The sequence below is a fragment of the Mytilus californianus genome, unplaced genomic scaffold, assembly GCF_021869535.1.
Source record: "Mytilus californianus isolate M0D057914Y unplaced genomic scaffold, xbMytCali1.0.p SCAF_4, whole genome shotgun sequence".
NCBI lineage: Eukaryota > Metazoa > Mollusca > Bivalvia > Mytilida > Mytilidae > Mytilus > Mytilus californianus.
This window is the reverse complement of record NW_026262690.1, coordinates 88,236,637-88,259,221: the sequence shown is the minus strand read 5'-3', so window position 1 is coordinate 88,259,221 and position 22,585 is coordinate 88,236,637. Positions and strand designations below refer to the sequence as shown.

At 32.3% G+C, this 22,585-nt stretch overlaps 1 protein-coding gene across 2 annotated transcripts in view; it reads left to right on the top strand.

The window, feature by feature from the left end:
* Positions 1-7,092: 7,092 nt before the first annotated feature.
* LOC127738865 (histone H3.v1-like) overlaps positions 7,093-22,585 on the top strand; it is a 136,868-nt gene continuing 121,375 nt past the window's right edge. The window contains exons 1-4 of one of the 2 annotated variants that reach the window (XM_052250320.1): positions 7,093-7,259; positions 8,516-8,575; positions 9,000-9,062; positions 11,308-11,647. In XM_052250320.1, the coding sequence (XP_052106280.1) occupies positions 7,208-7,259; positions 8,516-8,575; positions 9,000-9,062; positions 11,308-11,516 (384 nt within the window). In that variant the 5' untranslated portion in view covers positions 7,093-7,207 and the 3' untranslated portion in view covers positions 11,517-11,647. Of the gene's footprint in view, positions 7,260-8,515; positions 8,576-8,999; positions 9,063-11,307; positions 11,648-22,585 lie in introns of those variants that run through there. The other variant, XM_052250318.1, reaches the window with a different exon arrangement.

The following is a 22,585-nucleotide window of genomic DNA, read 5'->3' as shown; positions in this document are numbered from 1 at the left end:
GACACATCTTTATATCGTTATATTTACGAAAAGATAATTTTACTATTATATTGAAATTTGATTTCCAATAGGATTTGGCTACTTTGTAATTCTTATTATTTCAAAACAAACAACATACCAAATTGTCCCTTCCTCTTTGAACTATTTTCTTTTGCGTAAATACTGTCTAACTTTGTCTTACAAATTTGTAATAGACGAGTGTCATTTTCGGAAAAGACGCTTAGTTTTTTACTGCAATGCAACCACCTTTCACACAGCTTGTTTTATACAAGCGATAGTTGAATATCTGGACTTCATTTTTTGCCCGGTCGTAAAAAAATCGTGCAGAGCAATTTTTGTAAAAATTAAATCGAAGTCGAGAAATATTTTCAAACTGAAAATGCACAACCTGTGTTTCAACATAAATTATTAGCAAGTAGCGTCCGTTTCTTTTAATACAATGTATTGATTTTGTGCATATTAAATATTTAAGTAAAACCAAATAATGTTGATGAATAATATTGTGAGTTTTTTAGAGAATAATAACATTTTTGTAACAATTTTATCAATATTTCCAAACACGACCCCTTCTTTTCAATTTCTTTTAGATGGTTTTGCATATTTGATTTGATATTTTTTCAAACCATAATCATATCTAGTAATTATTCCAAGTTCATAACGCATTCAATACATATTGTTATTACTGAATAATTCTGGATTTTTTGCATTTTTACGCACTCATGAATATGCCAACTCAATTACAGAATTCATTTTCACTGTAATCACTTCTTTATCTGTATTTTTTATGATAATGTCATTTTTTTCATGAATATGCATGATTCACATGCACAATTGAAATATATGTTCGCTAAAATTGTTTGGAAGATTGGTTTTGCCTTACTGTATTCATTAAATGAAAAATATAGTATTTTATAATGGTATTTCAGAATGATTATTTTTTTTTCTAAAATGTAACAGTAATGCCATTATTTGAAGAAGAAAACCTTTCATTCGAGTTCGTCTATGTGGGCACCTATATTTTTAAAATAATGGCAATACGATAGAACACTTGTCTTGAAGTATTCTGTCGTAATTTCGCTCTTTTTCAATCAGTGAGTAAACTGGTTTAATGAGTATCTCCCTTCTAAGTAATGCTCTTCAGTGTTTGACTCGTTAGCCGTTAGGAATCTATTCACTGTATAAGTTTACAAAATGTGTTCTGGTTGATATAGATATTAGGGGTAAATAACAATAATTTTCATAATTTTCCTCAATATGAAAAACAATGAGATCATAAGTGTATATGAGTTTTGTATAAAATCAGTATGGTTCTTCGCTATGAAAACAATTCAGATCATAAGTGTATATGAGTTTTGTATAAAATCAGTATGGTTCTTCGCAATGAAAACAATTCGGATCCTTACGGGCCAACCACTATTTATTTCTTGTTTAGTTGTTTTTATCACAGGAACATGTCAATAATTCACATATGTATGAAGCTGGAGCAGGGAAGTTAAAGAAAGAACTAATATTTATTGATTGTTATTTGCTTTACGTCCAGTGGCAAATATTTCAAAAATGTCCAGGATTTGAACTTATTTAATTTAACAATTATAACTACAGTTATTGGTAAGTCCTGTACTAGTGAACGACCGAAAAAAAGGACGGGAAATTTGGAATGCCGCTGGAAAATGAAGATCAAGAGATGACATTATTTGTATGTCCAGTCACACTTGGGGTCAGAAAGAACCAATAAAAAGATCAAATGACATCAAGCAAAGGTTAATAATTACTTAAAATACCAATGTAAATTCAGAAGAACATTATCTGAACATCAAATTTCAGACCCGGACAGGCTTACTTGCCAAAAAGTGTTAATAATTTTTGCAGATATTAGTAATAACCACAAGCCAAACATTTCTTATGGTGATATATCTGCATGCCAGAAAACTAAGTCAACATCGAAAGATACAAAAATTTCTGAAACATACAAAAAGGAAGATAAAAAATTTAGTGTAAAACCATATTGTTTTCCTTGTCTGAAAAGGAGACATACATGACTCGGTTTATGGTTCTCTGGCTACCTTGTTCCATTTATTTGGATGTTCGGTCAAGAACTCAAGTCCAGATTATCTCCGTAAACTACCGTATCAGTAGTGTCTTGCTCGTCTCGCATAGTACAGGAGGACGTCAGGTCGATCTTCGGTCGGTTCAAATAAACGACTTTGTTATGTTCTTCTTCTATGCCAAGCAAGAGCAAAGACTGGTGAATATTACGCAGTTTATAACTAGCACATTAAAATGCATAAAAAGTTTTATGTATGTTACATTTCTATAATCGTACACACGTTCATTTTATTAATGTGTTCTAGTATGGTGTAACAGAATTATTTTCACACATTGCTTTGGCTGTTCATAGCCGATAAAAGATTATTTGTTTAGGTGGAAAGAACAGAACACCGATAAAGTATTATTTAAATTTTAATAGTTTGATTTTTAATTAATATCCAATAAACAAATATGAATCACTGCTTTCAGAGTACACTCCTAACAATTTTTACATGATTGATAATTTTTTTTGGCTTAACGTCCAGTTGCAAATATATAGTATATATAAACTGTAACTCCATTCTGATGACAAATGCCATTCGTTTTAACTGAGTTTAACAACCTGTATAAGGTGTTTAACAATGAACCAAATATTATCAATTGGACAATTTTAGGGAGCTACCATTTGATTTTTATGGGGGGGGGGGGGGAGGGGGTAGGATGAAATTTGAAACAAAATAGGCAGGACAGGAGTTTTGAGTAAAAAAAAGGCAGGATGAGACACTTGCAAAAAAAAAGTCAGGATAGCAATTTAGGTTACAAAAAGTCAGGATAAACTTTGAAAAAAAGGCAGGACCGAATAGAGTGAAAAATAAATAGGCAGGACAGAGATTACAACTAAAAAAAATGCAGGACAAAATTTTTCATCCCAGCCCCCCCCCCATAAAAATCAAATGGTAGCTCCCTTACTATGGATGTTTTGACTGTCATATTTCTTTTAAGTTTTTGAACTTTAATTTCAAGTTCAGTGTAGATAAATGGAAACCAACAGGCTTGGGTACAATAAGTTTCTTTTCATTGCAAATGAAATCGTTTCAGCTTTGACAATTTCGGTAGTAAATTGTGGTCTGGACATTTTCCTGTACGACGAGGGGCTGTTCTTTGAATTTTCTTCATCAAAGAGTAACTGGGATAATAGTATAGAAATATGCTCACTTTTGGTCTTTTTCTGACCGGCCGTAAACTCCTTACCAATGTGAAGCGTCCGTATTACTTTTGAGGATGTATAAATACGCAGCCACGTTCGGTCAATATAACCTCATTTTCCAGTGGCAGTCCAAATTTTCTGCCCTTTAATACAGGCGATATTCTATTTCAGGACCTATTTATTGTACTAGTTGTTCATTTATTTCTCGTCCTGTACATATGTTTGAAATATTTACCACTGGATGTAAAGCAAACAACAATCAATCAATAAACTTCACTTTTTAGCGGATTGGTTTTTTTATGAAATAGCTATTAACACTTTGTAGTAGTAAAGCAAAATATTGGAAGGTTGTAGATTGCCTAATATTTATAGGATCATGGTATTGCTTACATATCAGACGAGAAGTGATGTCTTTTCCATTTAATTTGTAATACTCACAAGGGAGAGTATACACAAGTTCAAATACCACTTTTACTGATTCTATTAACTAGATATTTAATTACGACCTGCACATGTGTCAGACTATTTGGGATGTCACACTAATAGGGTGTCTGACAAATGGGGTGTCGGACTAATATGTGGTGATAGTAATGCAGCTTTATACAAAATATCATTGATCTATTACAAGTAGTTCTTATCAAACTGACTTAAGCAGAAAAACTTAACCTTGAAGATTGCTAATTATTTCAAAGTCACTGGACCATGTCCTAGGGGGCAGGACCTCGAAATAGTCATCAAACTGATATGAACTGATAGTAATGCAACGTCATACAAAATATCATTGATTTATCACAAGTAGATCATATTAAACTAACTTTGGTGGATAGTTGTCTCATTGGCAATCATACCTCTCCTTATTTTTATATTAAGCAGAAAACTAAACATTGAAAATTGCTAATTAATTCAAAGTCACTGGACCATGTCCTAAGGAGCAGGGCCACAAAATAGTCATCAAACTGATATCAACTGATAGAAATGCAACGTCATACAAAATATGACAAGACGTGTCACAAGTAGATCCTATCAAACTAACTTAAGCAGAAAACTTAACATTGAAAATTGCTAATTAATTCAAAGCCACTGGACCATGTCCTAAGAAGCAGGGCCTCAAAATAGTCGTCAAACTGATATATACCTTAACAATTGTTGACGCCGTCGCCGGAAAAGCAATTCCTATGTCTCGCTTTCTGCGACTTTCGTCGCAGGCGAGACAAAAAACGTTATTTTATATAAAAATGAAGATGTGGTATGATTGCCAATAAGACAACTCTCAACAAGAGACCAAATGACACAGAAATTAACAACTATGGGTCACCGCACGGCCTTCAACAATGAGCAAAGCCCAAACCGCATAGTCATCTATAAAAGGCCCCGAAATGACAAATGTAAAACAATTCAAACGAGAAAATTAACGGCCTGATTAATGTACAAAATAATGAATGAAAAACAAATATGATATACAGCAAAAAACAACAACCACTGCATTACAGGCTCCTGACTCGGGACAGGCACATACAGAATGTGGCGGGGTTAAACATGTTAGTGGGTGCCCAACCCTACTCCGCATAGAAGCACACCACTCTCAGTCCCTCGAAAAGAGAATAAATCGCGTCAACATGAAATGTTTAGAACTTATTGCAAAATGCCATTGTTTTTTCAGGATATTTATTCATTTTCACAAACATATTGTTAAATAAATTTTCAATCATAATATTTTTCATCTTAGATTTATATTATTCTTTGGCGTAATTAAAAAAATAATAAATATGAATTGCTAAAAAGAGATTACCCTTTAGCATTTTAATGACATAGCTAAAATACTGGGAGAACGATGATTTTACATTATCAAATCAACTGAGAAATGTACACCCTGTCTGTCTACTCGTCTGTCCGTCAACACTTCTATTTCATACCACAAGTCCGACACCTACTCGTCCGTCCGTCAACACTTCTATTTCATACCACAATATAAAATTAAGGAGATGTGGTATGATTGACAATGAGACAACTATCCACCAAAGTTTAAATGAAATGGATTTAAGCAATTATAGGCAACCGTAAGGCCTTCAACAATGAGAAAAACCCTTACCGTATAGTCGGCTATACAATAAATGAAAATATGAATCAATTCAATTTAGAAAACTAACGGCCTAATTTATAACAAAACAATTTACGAAAAACAATTATGACAGACATGAACCAACGACAACCACTGAACTTCAGGCTCCTGACTTGGGACAGGCACAACAAAAATGTGGTGGGGTTAAACATGTTTGTGGGCGCTCAATCCTCCCTAACCTGGGACAGTGGTGTTACAGCACAACATAAGAACAAACTATAAAAATCTGTTGAAAATAGCTTAAAGTAACATGTACGTAAATGGACAATTTCAAGGATTTTTATGAAATTTTGCAAGCCATTTTAGAATGTGAACCTGCATATGAATATCGAAAAAAATATATAAGTAACTTTTATACTTTCGGATTCACAGCAAATTGAATAGTCTGTAGAAAGAAGTACAAATGTATAGGATACACGTAAATATCGAAAAAAAAATATTGAAAAGTTTACTTTAAATTGCGTTTTCTCAAAAAACGTGTCCTACGAATTTTCTTTAAAAATGATATGTTATTGCCACTATTTTATTGATATGAAAGTTATAGGGGGTCACCGAATTCGTTTTTCCTGTATAAATCATGCAAGTGTCTCTGTAATATCTAAAAACATCGAAAATTTAGATTTCTTGCCACGACTTCACGATTATTTTTGCCTTTTCGGCAAAAAACGAATTCGGTGACCCCCTGTAAGTTTAATATCAATAAAACGGAAATTTCAGTAGCAATAACATATCATTTTTAGATGAAATTCGTAGGACAGGACTTCGAGAAATGTAAATTTCAAATCAAAATTGCTGAAGATTTTAACGATATGTACGTGTATTCTATACATTAATACTACTATTTTTCGGATATTTTATTTCCTATATCTCATAAAGTATAAGAGTTAAATATATATATATATATTTGGTATTCATGTGCAGTTCCTGATGCTCTAGTATGCAAAATTTCATAAAATTCCGCGAGATTGTCCATTTACGTACCTATCACCTTAATCATCAGATCGACTCAAAGATAAAATTAAGATTTCCTCATCCGATTTTATACACTTTGTATGCAAAGTGTTTGAACATGTACCTATGATAGAAAATTCGTTTCGAATTCAATGCAAATTGATAATATCTGTGACAAAATCTTACTTTTTGTTGAAAATCAGAAATGTTTAAAACAATTTTTTTGCTCTAGGATTCCTACAATTTTTTTTTTAATGATATGATTGATAAACCGGGATCAGAATTTAATTTATTGAAATTGAATGATTGATTGATTGATTGTTGGTTGCTTAACGTCCAGTGGCAAATATTTCATGCATATTCAGGACGAGAAATTGAATGAAAATTGGTGGATAAACCTTAACTATTAAAAACAATTAATGTATAGGCATCGAGCGCGATTCCAAATTGATTCCCAGTGTAAACTTTGCAGTAAGTTAAAATTGTAAAACATAATTTGTGGTTAAAAACAGAAAAAATACCAAAAAATTTGATAAACATCTTTTTGAGCTAGAATTTTAACATCAATTGATAATGTTCTGAGTGTTGTACTTGAATAGAATTAAATAGTTTTATTGTATATATCTTTATCTAACTTTGGATAGTTTAAAATATTAAAATAATTTATAATTAAATTTTTCGTCACAAGTTGTTAACTGGTCATATATTAACTGGAAATCAATTTAAAGTATCAATCTGTCGTTTCAATACAATATGATAAGGACAGAGTCGAATGCAACCCACGTATTATAGAACAGCTGTTACACTATACTGGGGTATAAAACACAGTAATTTAAAAAGCAATCGCAAAACGGTTGTCTACCAGTCATTTACAACAACAGTCTAGAAACATACCATCTACCATGAAGGTTTTCGTAATACTGTGTGCCTTTGCTGCTTGCATGTTTGCTGCAGGTAAGTGTCTTGCAAATATATTTATTTAACTTTATCGACATTTACTGATATTTCAGTTTCTAACTCGATACCTTTTCATAATTTTTATTTTGATTTTTAAAATTTTTAAATTTCGCTGCCAAAAAATACTTTTTCTAAGGACAGGGTTTAATTTGCTTTTTAGAATTCTTTCATATTTTATTATTTATGAAAGCAACTTATAACGGTTATTCGTGACATAAAGAGACTGCTAAGCACGATATTTCAAATCTTAAAATACTTAAGGCAATAATAATTAATGTAGTCCTAGAAACGATTTATTGATTGCTTAACGTGCATTCTCAAATATTTCATATTAATTCCAGACGAAATCAATTAACTAAATGTATCGAAATGACAATGGATATATGGTTTAATGTTTGAAAACAAAAATCAGTAATTAGATAATTATAATTGAATATTAAAGGTACATTTGTAATTATAATAAAACTATCAATATTTCCCGTTATTTAATATCAGTAAGGAGAAAATATGCATTATCTGAATGATTCTATCTAAATGCCGATGAAGCAATCGTCATTATATGCTGTAAGCATTCTATTTATAAAAAGCATTTAATTGTTTTTATTTAAAGTTAGCTTATCTTTTTTTTTTTTTATTTATTTATTTACTCCCCCCCCCCCTTTTCCCCGTTATATTGTCTTTGTATTTTTGATGTGGCACGAATAAAAGAAAATAATAACTAATCTATCATGTATTATTTCATTTATTTTCTTTGTATACCTCATGTTTTGTCAATCACGGTCTTATGATGAACCTAAGTTGAACCCCTGTTCGTGAGGTCTCTTTAGAAATTGTGTATTTAAGGTTCAATACTTCTCAATTACTGAGTGAACATGCTGCACACTGGAAAGGGCAAATTCCATCCGTATCGATTGTTATATCATTATTTACATTTATTTGTGTAGCTATACAAATGTGATATTTGTATTGTGTATATATATTCACATGATGATTAGATCAGTTTTTTAGTCAGAAATAGATTGGTCTGAAATTGATTTCATTAAAACTGAAAAGTAATACTAGTACATTTATACTTGAAAAGTGCATGTTCTGAAAATTGTAATTTAAAAACTATTAGTTCTAGCAAAATTCTATTACTTTTCAAAGAGAAAAAAGAACCAAACTACATGAAATCAGTAACAGAAAATGGGTAACAATCGTCCATGTTGAATTCAGCAGCCATTTCATTAAATGTAAACCGTATAAATTTACAGGAGATCCGGTTCCTGCTCCTGTGCCTGATGCACCAAGCCTTTCATCGGAGAAAACTGAAGGTACTTATGTAATAAATTTCTAAGATGGTGCTTTGGTCATATTTGTGAACATTTTGTCATATTTTTCGCCAAATATAATTTTAGTTCATAGTGCATCGACAGAATATGCAAGGTAATTTTTAAATCGTATTTATATAATTATCAAATAACAATATTGGCAATAAGACAACTCTTCCCTGTTTTATCCAGTCTTTTCCATCGTTAATTTTATATATTCAATGTGTCATTTAAGAAATGAAATTATAATAACAAGTTAACTTAAGCTACATTATATATCGGTTTGTTTTTATTTTTACCATGCTTTAAATCGTCGTGCCTGATGCATGTATATTTTGTATGTATTACAAGACAAGAATGGGACTGAATTGATCAAAATAGTTGTTATTTTGAAAAGTTTATTTTTATATATAACTTTGTATTTTAGACGTGGCTGTTGAACCACCAGTAGTAGTAGATCCGGTAGAGCCAGAATTAATAATTGATAATGGTGTGTATTATTTAATTTGAACAAATGATACCGATCTCAAACCGGTACTTATATCCGCATTGAACTTGCAATGAGATGTGAGCTTATGTTCCTAGTGTAACTCCCCTTTGACTTTGAAATAAGAACAGCATTAAAACTGCTGTCCTGTTTTATTAGAGTTATTTTTAAAACTTTGTGTTATGAATTAATGCACCGTATACTGTCGTGTACATTACTTTAAGTTAGTATTTTGTGCTGTGTTGAGGAAACATAAGGTTGCTTCTGGTTTGATATCTTGTTCAATATGCAGAAACAAATTTGTCCTTTTTAAATTCAATATGCAAGGCCAATGGCATTTATTTGCTATCTGTAAAAATTATACGTCTAAATATGTGACAACTTTACGACAGACGTTCTCCATTGGATAAACTGTGGTCATACAGGGCTGACACCATAATTTATATATATATACTTCGTCTAAACAATGCAAGATTTTTGTCTTCCCTCAGCGGGATTCGAACCTCTGCATCTGAGAATACGTGGCAAAACCGCCTAAACAGTGTCCAGCGGCCTAGACCACTCGACCAAATAAGCTATATTAAATTTAGCTTTCGTTAGTCGAGTAATGCCTTTCATCGTCGGCTTTATTAAGGGTTGTAACACATTACATAGTGTATAGCGGTAAGTAGATGGTATATACCGTGTAGACAAGCTGTTTTTTTTTTGTCTGTCATAAAGGGTGATAGTTTTACTTACCATGCTGTCATACCATATTTATATATATAATGTATGTAAGGAGATATGAGTACTTATTAACTTTTTTGTATCTGTTTGTTAATCGAAATTATTTTGCACAGTATTTGTTTGATATGCCTTGTCCATACATTATTACCTGCCGAGATATCTAACTCATAGGACCAAAATAAACTGACAATTTGATATGTATATATAGCCTAATGTGAATTATACGCATGTTTATTAATTTTTACCATGTTTTATATCGTATTCCCCTTTGTCCATCCTCTCTCACTCATTGTTGATTATATATATTCAATTTGATATTTGATAAATAAAATCAACCCTTAATAATAGACTAATGAAAATTATACACATTTTTATTAATTTTTACCATGTTTTAAATCGACGTTTCTGTTTCATGTATTCCTTCTATGTAGTACACGTATGGGACTTTATCAGTACTTATTTACGTTTTGTTTGGTCTGTTTAGTAATCAAAATGGTTTTGCATCGTTTCCGTAATATTTGCCATGTTTATAAATTATTTACCTTGTTCATACATTATTTGCCTTGTGCATAAATTACTTGCCATGTTCATGCATTATTTGCCTTGTTCATACATTATTTGCCTTGTTCATACATTATTTGCCTTGTTCATACATTATTTGCCTTGTTCATACATTATTCGCCTTGTTCATACATTATTTCCTTCCATGCTATCTGACGAATATACTGATGTCTTAGTGTTTGTATTGTTTCTGTAACTCACAGGAAAGATGTCGGGTGAATTATAAATTTGTGATTATTTGATTTCTTTATCCTTTGGTCGTGTGTTTATAGATAAAACAAAAGTCTGTATAACTGCTATTTTTATGAAATTTTCAAAGTCCAATGCCCGTAATTTCGGCTAAAATCAGCGGAGCGGAACCAACGGTAATCTCGATCTGTAACTCATAAAAGTAGACGTACATACTAAAAATCAGCTCAATATGTGAAGGCGTTTAGAAAAAAAGTCCGTATAACTGTTATTTTCATGAAATTTTCAGTCCAAAGCCCGTAATTTCAGCAAAAATCAGCGGATCGGAACCAAACGTAGACAGGATCTGTAACGCATCATAGTATACTCGCATACTAAAAGTCAGCTCAATATGTGAAGGCGTTCAGAAAAAAAGTTCGTATAACTGTTCGTTGCGGAATAACGGATAAGGGTAAAACTATATGGCTCCGACAACTTTGTTGCGGGGTCATAAAAACAATTCCCCGATTGTGGCAGTTTGACTGACTATAAATTAGCATGCTGGGTGATGTTTGCATGGCAGGAGATGCTTATCCTGTCGACACAGATTGATAATTATGTGATACATGTACGTCACATGTCTATTTCCTTACATATATATATATTTTTATACTAGAATTAGAAAGGTAGTTAACAAGTGCATTTAATTGAATATCTTTCACTTCTCTCAATATCAAACAATTTTTATATCTCGAAGAACATGAAGGTATTAATGATTAATTTTGATATTCAGAAGATGACAGCAGCAGTGAAGAAGAAGACGAAAGTAAGGAAGAAGAAGAAGAAGAAGAAGAAGGAGAAGGAGATGATGATGAGGAAGAGGAAGAAGAGGAAGAGGCAGAGGAGGATGAAGAGGAAGAGGAAGAAGAGATAGAACAAGAAAGTGGAAGTGAAAGTGATTCAGCTGCTGATGATAGTGGTGCATCTGTAGAATCTTCATAATAAATTACTAGTGGTGATGCACCTTGAGCTGGCACCAATAAACTTGCGAAGGCTCAGTAAAACATATAGATTAAAAATGAATAAACAGTTATTGTGAAATTTAATAATAAAGTAAGCATCCACATATAAAATATATTGTTATGAATCAATTTAATCATATAAACCCTGTGAATAATTTAAATACATACAAAATTAAGGAAAAGAATAGGCGCATGAAAAAATTTCCTAACGATTCAATAGACCCCCCTCCCCCAACCAACCAAAAAAAAAATCCATAAAGTACTTCACAGAAATCCCACTTTTGCTAAACAAATCTATAATAATTAACAAAAAAAAGACTCACCTTTTCCTGAACCAAACATCATTCTAAAGTTTTAAAGGAGAGCATTGCATTTGTACCTATTTAAATAAATATAGTATTTTATTTTCGCCAAACGGTTATTTCCGTTTCGCTAAATGGTTGTGTTTCATGTGTGCCAAAAAATCCATTCTTATTTAGCGCAATGTTTCAAAAAAAATAAAGTTTTCAATGTTAGTTCTTTCTTAAATACGAGGCTTGTTTAAGAAATTGTGTAGACTACATACATTGGATCTAAGTGAGATATGCCCATTCCTCATACATTAGTGAAAGTCCGTTAATTGAGTATACCATCATTAGTATTCAAACTTTTCGAGGCGAGACGATGGATATAGATCACTTAATTGGGTGTACAATTGAATAGTATTCAAGCTGACAAGATGGACATACATTTTTAATTCAATCTGAGACAAACAGATGGTCTCAAATAGAATATATAAACAAACAAGTCTGTAACACTTGAGACACGGGGAGGGGAGGCAGTGGCGGATCCAAAGGTTCCCCTTTTTTGATGGCCAAAACAAAATCTCATGTTTCTCACGATTTATGTGAATTTAGCATAAATACATTTTTCACCTTGCTTCGCTCGACTAACACATAATCTTTTTTGTGGAATTACACCCCTTATCAAAACCCTGGATTCGCGCCTGGTAGGATGAAGTTGACAATATTTCTGGACCTTTGAGGGTATGATTTTATTCGGTCAAAATGTTAAATTTTTTAAAGTTGATTGAGTACAAGGTTAAGTAAATGTATAAACACGTTTTTAAAGTGATTTCCTAATTTGCTTTGTTGTTCATCAGATCACGCTGATAAGAAACAAATATAAGAGAATATTCGTATAAAATAAGGAGATGTGGTATGATTGAAATTGATTGCCAATGAAACAACTCTCCACCAGAGACCAAATGACGTAGAAGTTACAACTATAAGTAACCGTACGGCATTCAACAGTGAGCAAACCCCATACAACATAGTAAGCTATAAAAAGGTCCCGAAATGACAAAAGTAAAACAATTCAAACGAGAAAACTAACGGCCTGATTAATGAACAAGACAATAAACGAAAAACAAATAAGATTTACAGCAACATACAACAACCACAGAATTACAGGTTCCCTTCTTTGGAACAGGCACATACAAATTTTGGCGGAGTTAAACATGTTTGAAGGCGCCAACCTCCCCTAACCTTGGACAGTGGTGTAACGGCACACCATAAGAATAATCTATATAAATAAGCGCAAAAAAATGGGGCGGGGTTAAACATGTTTTCTGGCGCCAAACCCTCCTCATTCATGTGTTTCGTAATAAAAAAAAAAAAAAAAAAAATGCAACTCCTAATTAAGAACACCATGGACAGAAGTTACCCCCACCTTTATTTACAATTCTGGTCGGAGGCGGGAAAAAAGGTATACATTTAACAATAATACATTAATTTTATTTATCCGTGTTTCGGAGAAAAGTGGAAAAAAAGTTATCTAAAAGGAACAATGTTGATAATAGAATGCAACAGTTTGAAACCCCAAATGCAATAGAACTCCTTTTGAAAACCCATTTAGAAGAGAAATAGACAGGGTTCGTAATCAATATGGCTTTATTACTTGTGTAACGAAATAAACAAAATTACCATTTTGCTTATTATATTTCTATATCCTGTCAGTAACTAGAAAGACACTGTAATTTATTAAGAAGCATGATAAAAATTCTGGCTTTAAACAACCATTTCACTTAAAATCTTATTTCAATCCACGTTAGTTCTATCTCGACCCAAAAAGATTAAACGACTCGAATTATGACCGAACTACTAAACTAAACCGTTTTATTCCAGCAAGAGTCTCGAAATAGATTGGATGGCTCACATGAATCTATATCAAATGGCAACACTGTATTTATTAGTTTTGATTGGCTTTGATCTAGATTTCAGTAGCTGCAAGTAATCTCAGATCGGTACTTTGTGTCTTTAGTCTTTATGTTACATGCAGTTGTTGTGTATTATACACTGGAGTAAAATGGCTATTCATACAATTTGATTGGTTACCTTGACACAAAGTACGTGCCCATATCTCACGTGACTAAATGTTGAGATTAATATGGTATTCAATTTTGCAATCAGGGTAATCAAGTATTGTATAATTGTTATTTAGGCATTAAACACTGACAGGATATTTGAGCCCAAATCTCCTTTGAAGATCCTGAATAATATATATTTCACAGGCGTGATTAGTAAGAAATCTTTATTTTCAAATTAATTAATATGCCTCCTCCTTTTTTTCCCCTTTTTTTACAAAATAACAACATATGACGCTTTTATTCGGGTTGAATGGACATTTCTGCTATTTAGGAGCTAGATGTTTAGATGACGGTATCTTGTCCTCATACATCTACCATTAAATTTCAGGCAAAAACTGCCAAACCAGTGATCCGCTTTTCGTAGTTTATAAGATGATTCAAGTCTATGATATTCAACATACTTATTTTGGTAATCTCTTTATATGCTACAAGAATATTTTCAAATGGAGAACTTGTTAACAAATAGTTGAGTAATCTGTAAACTTCTGTGTTACTAGATCAGGATGGTTAGGAAAAAATACTACTGCAAAATCTTGTACGGCTAAGTATAATATACGGTTTCTGACTTTTATAAAATTTTGTATGTAATTTATGTAGTTTAACTGCCTCGGACTAATGAAAAAAAAACAGCATTTTAAATATTAAAACACCAGGAAAGATTTGTGTTTTAGATTTAAGAATGTAGCTATCTCAAGCAGAGAAATATTTCATCACGCTCGATGAAGCGCCATTTCTCTAAACCTGTCGTTTTAATTTTTTTTTTTTTTCATTTTTAAACGATGACCTATAGCTGCTCACTTTCTACGTCGTTTGATCTCTGATGGAGAGTAGTCTCATTGGCAATCATATCACATCTTCTTATCTTATATATGTATCAAAAGGAAAGAATACTCATTGCGTAATGACAGCGTCACGCTGTAAAATTGTATTATTTTTCATACATCACACACACTTGTATAATTTAGACCTCAAAAACGAAGTCAGAGGTGCTTTTGATTTTCCTCGGAATCGTTCACAGCACTAACGTATTATTTTAAAACAAATACGTTAGCTAGGCCTATATCTCATTTCCTAAGTTACAAATGCAAATTCACTGTAATGAGACTCGCCTTAGTAAATACATTTTTTTAATTATTCGTTATATCAAACATGTATTTAGGGCAAATAGATTAACTTCAATCTATAATAATTATGATAATGTTGAATATTAACATATTAAACTCGATAATAAACAATGGTGATTATGGCTGTACAAGTGTTCTTATTTTCTACTTTCCTTGTAACGGGTAAGTTTAAAAACATCACTGAAACGTACAAATGTAATACAGAATACAGAATATTAATGTATTCTGTATTACATTTGTACGTTTCAGTGATGTAATACAGAATACAGAATAATATTAATGTATTCTGTATTACATCACTGAAACGTACAAATGTAATACAGAATACATTAATATTACGAGGAATATTGCGTTATTTTTACAAAAATAAGGAGATGTGGTACATTTGTATGAAGGTCAATTAGACAATTATCCACTGAAGTTCAAATGACGTAGGTATAAGCAATGATAGTTCACCGTACGGCCTTCAACGATGAGAAAAAGCAAAATTGTCAAAACAGATTAATTGAAACTTTTTCTATTTGCAGTCCTTACTTAAAGAAAATAATGTACTTCTGAAATTTTAAACCATTGCGAATTATGATCTTTCTCTAGTACGAGGATCATCGAGTTTTCCTAGCGAGCAGAAGACACGAACTTTCAATTAGTTTGTATAACTTTGACCTTTATTCCATTTACAGCTGAATGTTTCATCAGGGTAAATAATTACGAAAATTCTGTATACATAGCCAAAGGTCCCTCTGGTTTCCAGAAAGCACCTCCATCGTTTTATTTTGAACCAAAGGATTATGACATCTTTACCGCCGAAGATGACCAGGAAAGAACTATATCTGAAAATGAAGTAAAGAAAGGTATGCAATGTTGTCATTCCCAACTTTAAACTTTGTCAATTTAAATAAATAAAAATTTATTTTATTGATTTTTTGGGAAAAATGTGATGATACGATAATTGAAATGTCAAAAATGTGCAACAATTATTACACAATCAAAAATATGAAATCATTATTCACAGTCGGTAGATACGTAAACAATTATTCATAGTATTTAAAAAAAAAACATTTCAGCAGGGATATGAATATCATAAAATTTTGAATAAATCTAACACACAAAAAGAGATTTATTCCAACTGTAGAAATTCTAATTAACATTTGGTTTTGTCATACTTATACCATTTTGAAAAGCTTAAAAATATATGAATTGTCATTAATTGTCATTATAATACTGGTGTTGTTCAATCATAGAGACGGGTACTTTTGTGACGAAAATTAATTACCTAATTTGTAGGTTAAGGCAAGTCTACACAGTTTTGTTAGGCTGGTTCTCTCCCTTACAACATTCGGGTATCTTAGACACCCTTGATTGTCACAGCCAAACAGATAAAAAGTAAAATCACAAAAATACTGAACTCCGAGGAAAATGCAAAACGGAAAGTCCCCAATCAAACGGCAAAATCAAACTATAAAACACATCAAACGAATGGACAACAACTGTCATATTCCTGACTTGGTATAGGCATTTTCAAATGTAGAAAATGGTGAATTGAACCTGGTTTTATAGCGCTAAACCTCTCACTTGTTTGAAAGACAGGGAACCAGTCTAACAGTTTCGTATGTTTCTCTGCATTGAAATAATATACGTCAAGTCTTTAGTTACCTGTAGTTTGGCCTGGTATGGTACATCAATGGGAAAGTGTTAAGTTTCCAAGCAAGCATTTAATCTTAATATCATAGTGCTTTATTAACACTATTGATGTTCCTTTCTTTTTCCTATAATAATATCATTTACTAAAAAATAAAACGGAAAAACATTAATAGCATGTGTTTTTACTGTTATTTGTATGTTGCTGTCGTTTTCATTTCTGTTGTCATCCTAAATTTTATATATTTCAGGTCATTTGGTCACATTTTACAAGTACAACAAAAATTTCAATCCTATTGCCGTACTTGCATTTTTGTTTACTGACAATACTGTATGTGTTAACGTTGTTTTAGAATCTAATGCATTCTGGGTAATATTTTCAAAAGTAAACACCAAAACATTGTGATTGACTTAATCGTTCTAGAAAAAGTAACTTCAACCAATGGCGTGACGTTATTTTCGTTTTGGAACATGAACAATAACATTACCTATGGTTCTTTACATTCTGAACGACAAATTTTTACTGTCAGACGTCTATTCTAATGTTAACAATTAGGCAAGCCTAACCGAAGTCATTCGAGTCTGAATTAATATATGTTACAATCTGTTCTAGCTAGCCTAGTGTTTCCTGATAAATGAGCAATGTCAAAACCGAAGAAGATTATTTAGGTCTATAAGAAAACATAAGTCGAAGATAACTTGACAATACCGTGGTCAAAAGGAAAACTGCTGAAAAGAAAGACAACAGTCTAAAGCATCTACACAAAAAAAACTAAAGATCCGACAAGACGAAGACCTGGTCTAGGCTGATTGTCGGTGTTTAAGGCCACTTTCATTACTTTAGGCTATTTCGTGGATGTCATTGGAAAAACTCAATAACATTTGCAGTCGAACACACCCTGCCACAAGCGGGGTTCGAACTCACAACCTCAGTATTGACAGACTAGTGGTTACATCCATAATTAACACTGAATTGAGAAGATATGGATGTATGCGAATGATCGTCTTTAGGATAATGAACCCTTTTATTGTTTCAATGCTGAACCTATGGAAATTTTATCAAAAAAACAAATCCGCAGTCTTTCCCCTTGTACTCCCATATTTGACAATCCGGTGCTTAATACATGTAGATAAATGATTGCTGCATGCGGGGCTAGCAATAATATCCCTAAAAGAAGTATATAAATAAAGATATTGGTTAAAACAAGCACAGGCACCTATTCTGTCAATGGGGGTTTACTATCCACACTTGTACGAAAAATCACAAGGTAGCTAACGAAAATTTTCTATGTGTTCAGTTCAACCGATATTTTCTAATATTTCCTTGCATTTCTCACAAATAAACACACATCAGTCTGCCGGTAATTGATTTATCTTTACAATAAAACATGTTTCACGTACCTTGAGAATACCCCTCTAACAAAATAACACACTTGTGACGATAATTATTGACCTTTTTCTAGAAGATTTTCTGAAACATAAACTTACATCTTACTTGTATAATTATATCTATGGTCAGCCATGTCTTAACACCTTATGGGCAGCCATGTCTTAACACCTTCCTAGATGCATCAGTTTGCCTGTACTCATAGTCGTTTTTGTGGTGTAATCACGGCCATATTTATCAATTCCTTTCGATGAACCTTAAATGCAATGAAATATTTAACAGTATTGCTTTGAACAACTTTTCCCTTTGGTATAAAAATGGCACGTCATTTTTATTTTGTATTTTTACTATTTTGATATTGTAGCACTTTGAAAATTTTGTAATATACAGGCCTACAGAAGGGGTCATAAACCTTAAGTTTTTGTTTTATAACTTTCATATCAAGAGTCAATTTTTAATTTCTAAATATATTTTATATTTCAGTATTACAATATAATACGAAGAACGATGCTGCAAGTCTAGATAATGTTATTGACTGTTGTCATGTTCATGATGGGATACTTTTTATCAATTAAACAATAATAAATACCAGTATTCTTCATATACGAAATTTGTTAATTAATTCTATTACGGATTGATTATTGGTGTTTAACGCCACTTTCTGCACACTTGGATAAATCATTGCGGCCTGTATTTTAGTGGAAGAGTGCCCAGAGACCTTCGGCAGTAAAACAAGCAGTCCTTTGTCAATCAAGATCGGAGTCGAACGCACCTTGCGACCAGCTTGGTTCGAACTCACAACCTCATTTTTGACTGGCTAGTGTCACTGTAGGTCGACAACTAACACTACTCGACAACCAAGGCTCCAACGGTATACCGGGAAACCGTGTCTGTATATGAAAATAACACTTTTTAAGTTTCGTGCGTTCAAGGCGCATTTCTGGATAGACCTTTACCAGGAGCGTTCAAATTTTAACATTTGAAAAGCAAGGTGTGTTTAAATACGTTTAGAAACTTTAGGAGCTATACAAAAAAATGTGACATTAAAAACATAGATACTTCATCCAAAATCAACTTTGCATAATAGAGTTTGAACCTTAGTCTCTTAATAATTTCCTAATTCAAGATTAAGAAACTTAGAATAAAGTATATAGGAGCCCCCATTTGTTTTTTTGTAACTTTGGAGTCATTATTAGTCTGTATTAAATGAGAAAAAGGAATGTATTTTCAAGGGTTTAGACAGGCCTTTTTTAATGATTTTGCATGTGTAGACAGGCTTTGGTTGTCTACACATTTTTTACAATTCTATAATACACATCTTATTCAAATCTACCTCAAAATGGTGATGTCACAGTAACTTTGGAAACCGACTTTACGCTATATATACCAATCCTTGCATTTTTAATACTAAAACTGATACAAAAATCTAACTTAAAAGCTCCTATGTTAACATATAAAATAAAGAACGAAGTGAATTTGTGAAATAACGTCTTTGCACAGCGACCAATAACACGATCGTATGTCCCATGTGTGTAAATCTAATTGTCAAAAAGTAAATAGCAGGGAACCTTTATCTTCTACGAATGCTTGATTTGTGTAATCAGTTTTGTTCATCGGGCTGAATTTTCATTTGATGCGAATAAAAATTCTGACTTGCCCTATACAATATCAAATTAGTAAACGTAAAAACAAGTTGCTTTTTTTAAAAAAAAAGACAATACGTGAACCTTAAAATTTTTTTATTCTAATTATTAATTCAACTGTTTTCTTTTTATTATAAATCATTACAATTTTTGCATGTTGAGAGAAGTGTTAAATTTAAAGCAAGGAGAGAAAATAAAAAGATTCCCAGACGTATAATTTCTTAAAGAATAATAATAATTCAAAACATGGAGGACACATGTACCTTCTTCCAAAAATTCATTAAATTAATCTAGAAATAAGTAATGAGGCATTGCGAACTGGTCAGCTAGCAGGACACATTAATGTTCGTTACCGACCAATTATCAATAAGTGTAACTCTCCCGCGAGAGATACTTACTTGATCTAATTATAAATATAAAAAAGAAGATGTGGTATGATTGCCAATGAGACAACTCTCCACAAGAGACCAAATGACACAGAAATTAACAACTATAGGTCACCGTACGGCCTTCAACAATGAGCAAAGCCCATACCGCATAGTCAGCTATAAAAGGCCCCGAAATGACAAATGTAAAACAATTCATACGAGAAAACTAACGGCCTAATTTATGTACAAAAAATGAACGAAAAACAAATATGGAACACACCAACAAACGACAACCACTGAATTACAGGCTCCTGACTTGGGACAGGCACATACATACAGAATGTGGCGGGGTTATACATGTTAGCGGGATCCCAACCCTCCCCCTAACCTGGGACAGTGGTGTAACAGTACAACATAAGAACGAACTATAAAAATCAGTTGAAAAAGGCTTAACTTATCAGATGGATACAAACAGAAATACTACACAGAGTGGACGTGGCCGGGTACTTGTATATCCCAACAACAAATAGACACTAAGCACAGATCCGAGAGTACTCGAAGTTACTGACAGCTAGTTCAAAGCCACTAACAACTAATTAAAAAAATCATGCATTTAAGACTAAATTATCAATTAGTACACATCCAACATCCAATTATTGAAGAGGCATAACTTTTACATTCAAGATACAAAAAATTTCATTAATAAAATAGAGTCACACGAGGTAAAAAAAGTATGCATTTTTATTGCCTATGATGTACGTCAATGTAGACAAATATGATCATTGACAATTTATAAGAAATTGTTATCAATGCATTAGAATTTATTGACACACAGGAGAATATACTTTAAAAATTCTCAACAAAATAGATTTAACTGCATTTGTTAAATTAATTCTTAGAAACAATGAATTTGAGTTTAATGGACTGTTATACAAACACATTATAGGAGCGTACCAACCAGGCTTATTAATTTGTACTCATTAAAATCTTTGATAAGTTCCAATGGAGAGAAAACATCAAATTACACTATCAATAGGGATGACGGTTTTATGGTCTTCACAGGCAAATTAGAGCAAGTTGAAGATTTCTTTAACCTTGCAAACGAAATTGACCATCTACTTAAGTTCTAATATGAGGTGTCGACATCTAGTATGGCCTATTTAGAGGGTGGTAAAGGGTTATTTTCGTGCAACGTTTTCGGCCTTTTTATTTCACGTGTTTCCGTATCGACGTTTTATTTCTCGTTTTCTCGTGTTTGGTTCGATGTGCGTGCTTCGTTTTTTCCCTTAATTATTTTCCGTGTTTCGTGTCGGTACTCTTATTTTCTCGTGCTTGTCCCGCATTTGATTAAAAAGTAAACCGGGACTAATTCAAAGGCAGCCCAAATATTGTTTTAAATTATAAACTAATTAACTGGTCCCAAGATATTTATTAATAGCCTATTTATTACTATGATAAATCGGATGCAACTAACGGACGCTAAAAGGTGACCACATGCAGGGTCGCCATGTCCATTTATAATGACTGCATGATCTCCAAGAACGGCTGCTTAATAACTGTTGGTACTTTTTTCCTTAATATTTACGATTTTATTCCTTGGCTTCGTTTTTCCAGAGTTTTTTTTTTCTCCGTGCAACGTTTTTGCGATTTGTTATTTCACGTGTTTCCGTGTTCAGACCCTCCCTTTTACGACCCTCTATTTAGATACCGAAGTGTACAAAAGTGAACGATTCCATAATAATGGAATTCTTGATGTTAAGTCACATATATTAAATACACAGAAACGTATCAATGTTTACCAATCACTAGTGCACATCCAAAATACACATAAATTTAAGAGCATTACATTGTGTGAATAATATAAGAAATTTCTACTTCTACCACTAAGTGACCACCGTCATTTGGTTGACTGTCTGTCACTATTTGGTGTGCGCTTGCATACTTAACAAGTCCAAAAATGATTTTAACAGAAAGGAAATAATTTGTGCTGTACATAACATTTATACATGGTGCAAATAAAAACATGCGACTTGAAATTTAATGTGCATGCAGTAAAATCTTGAACAAGTCAAGACTTTCTGCAGCGGTCACTGAAATAATAGTGACATCAATGAATTAAATAAACATTTAATTAACTTACAAGATAACCTAATTGATAGAGAATACTGTAAAAAGGAAACAGTAAAAGTTGTAAAAATGTATATTAACGAACAGTCTTTATTTTACTTGTTTTATTTTCATTTGAAACAGATTTTTTTTATCTGATTTGTCAAAATGACAAGTGTGCATAATGATTTTATTGTTACAAATCAAATCCAAAAAGCCCACTATACATGTAGCTATAACTCATTATGTAGAAACCACAGCACTATTTTAAAATATCTCTCTGTGAATATCTAGACACAGATGTTTGATACCATAGGTCGTTATAATTAAATCTTGACCATTTAACTTTCACTTGTTTATCAAAGGGTACAACTGT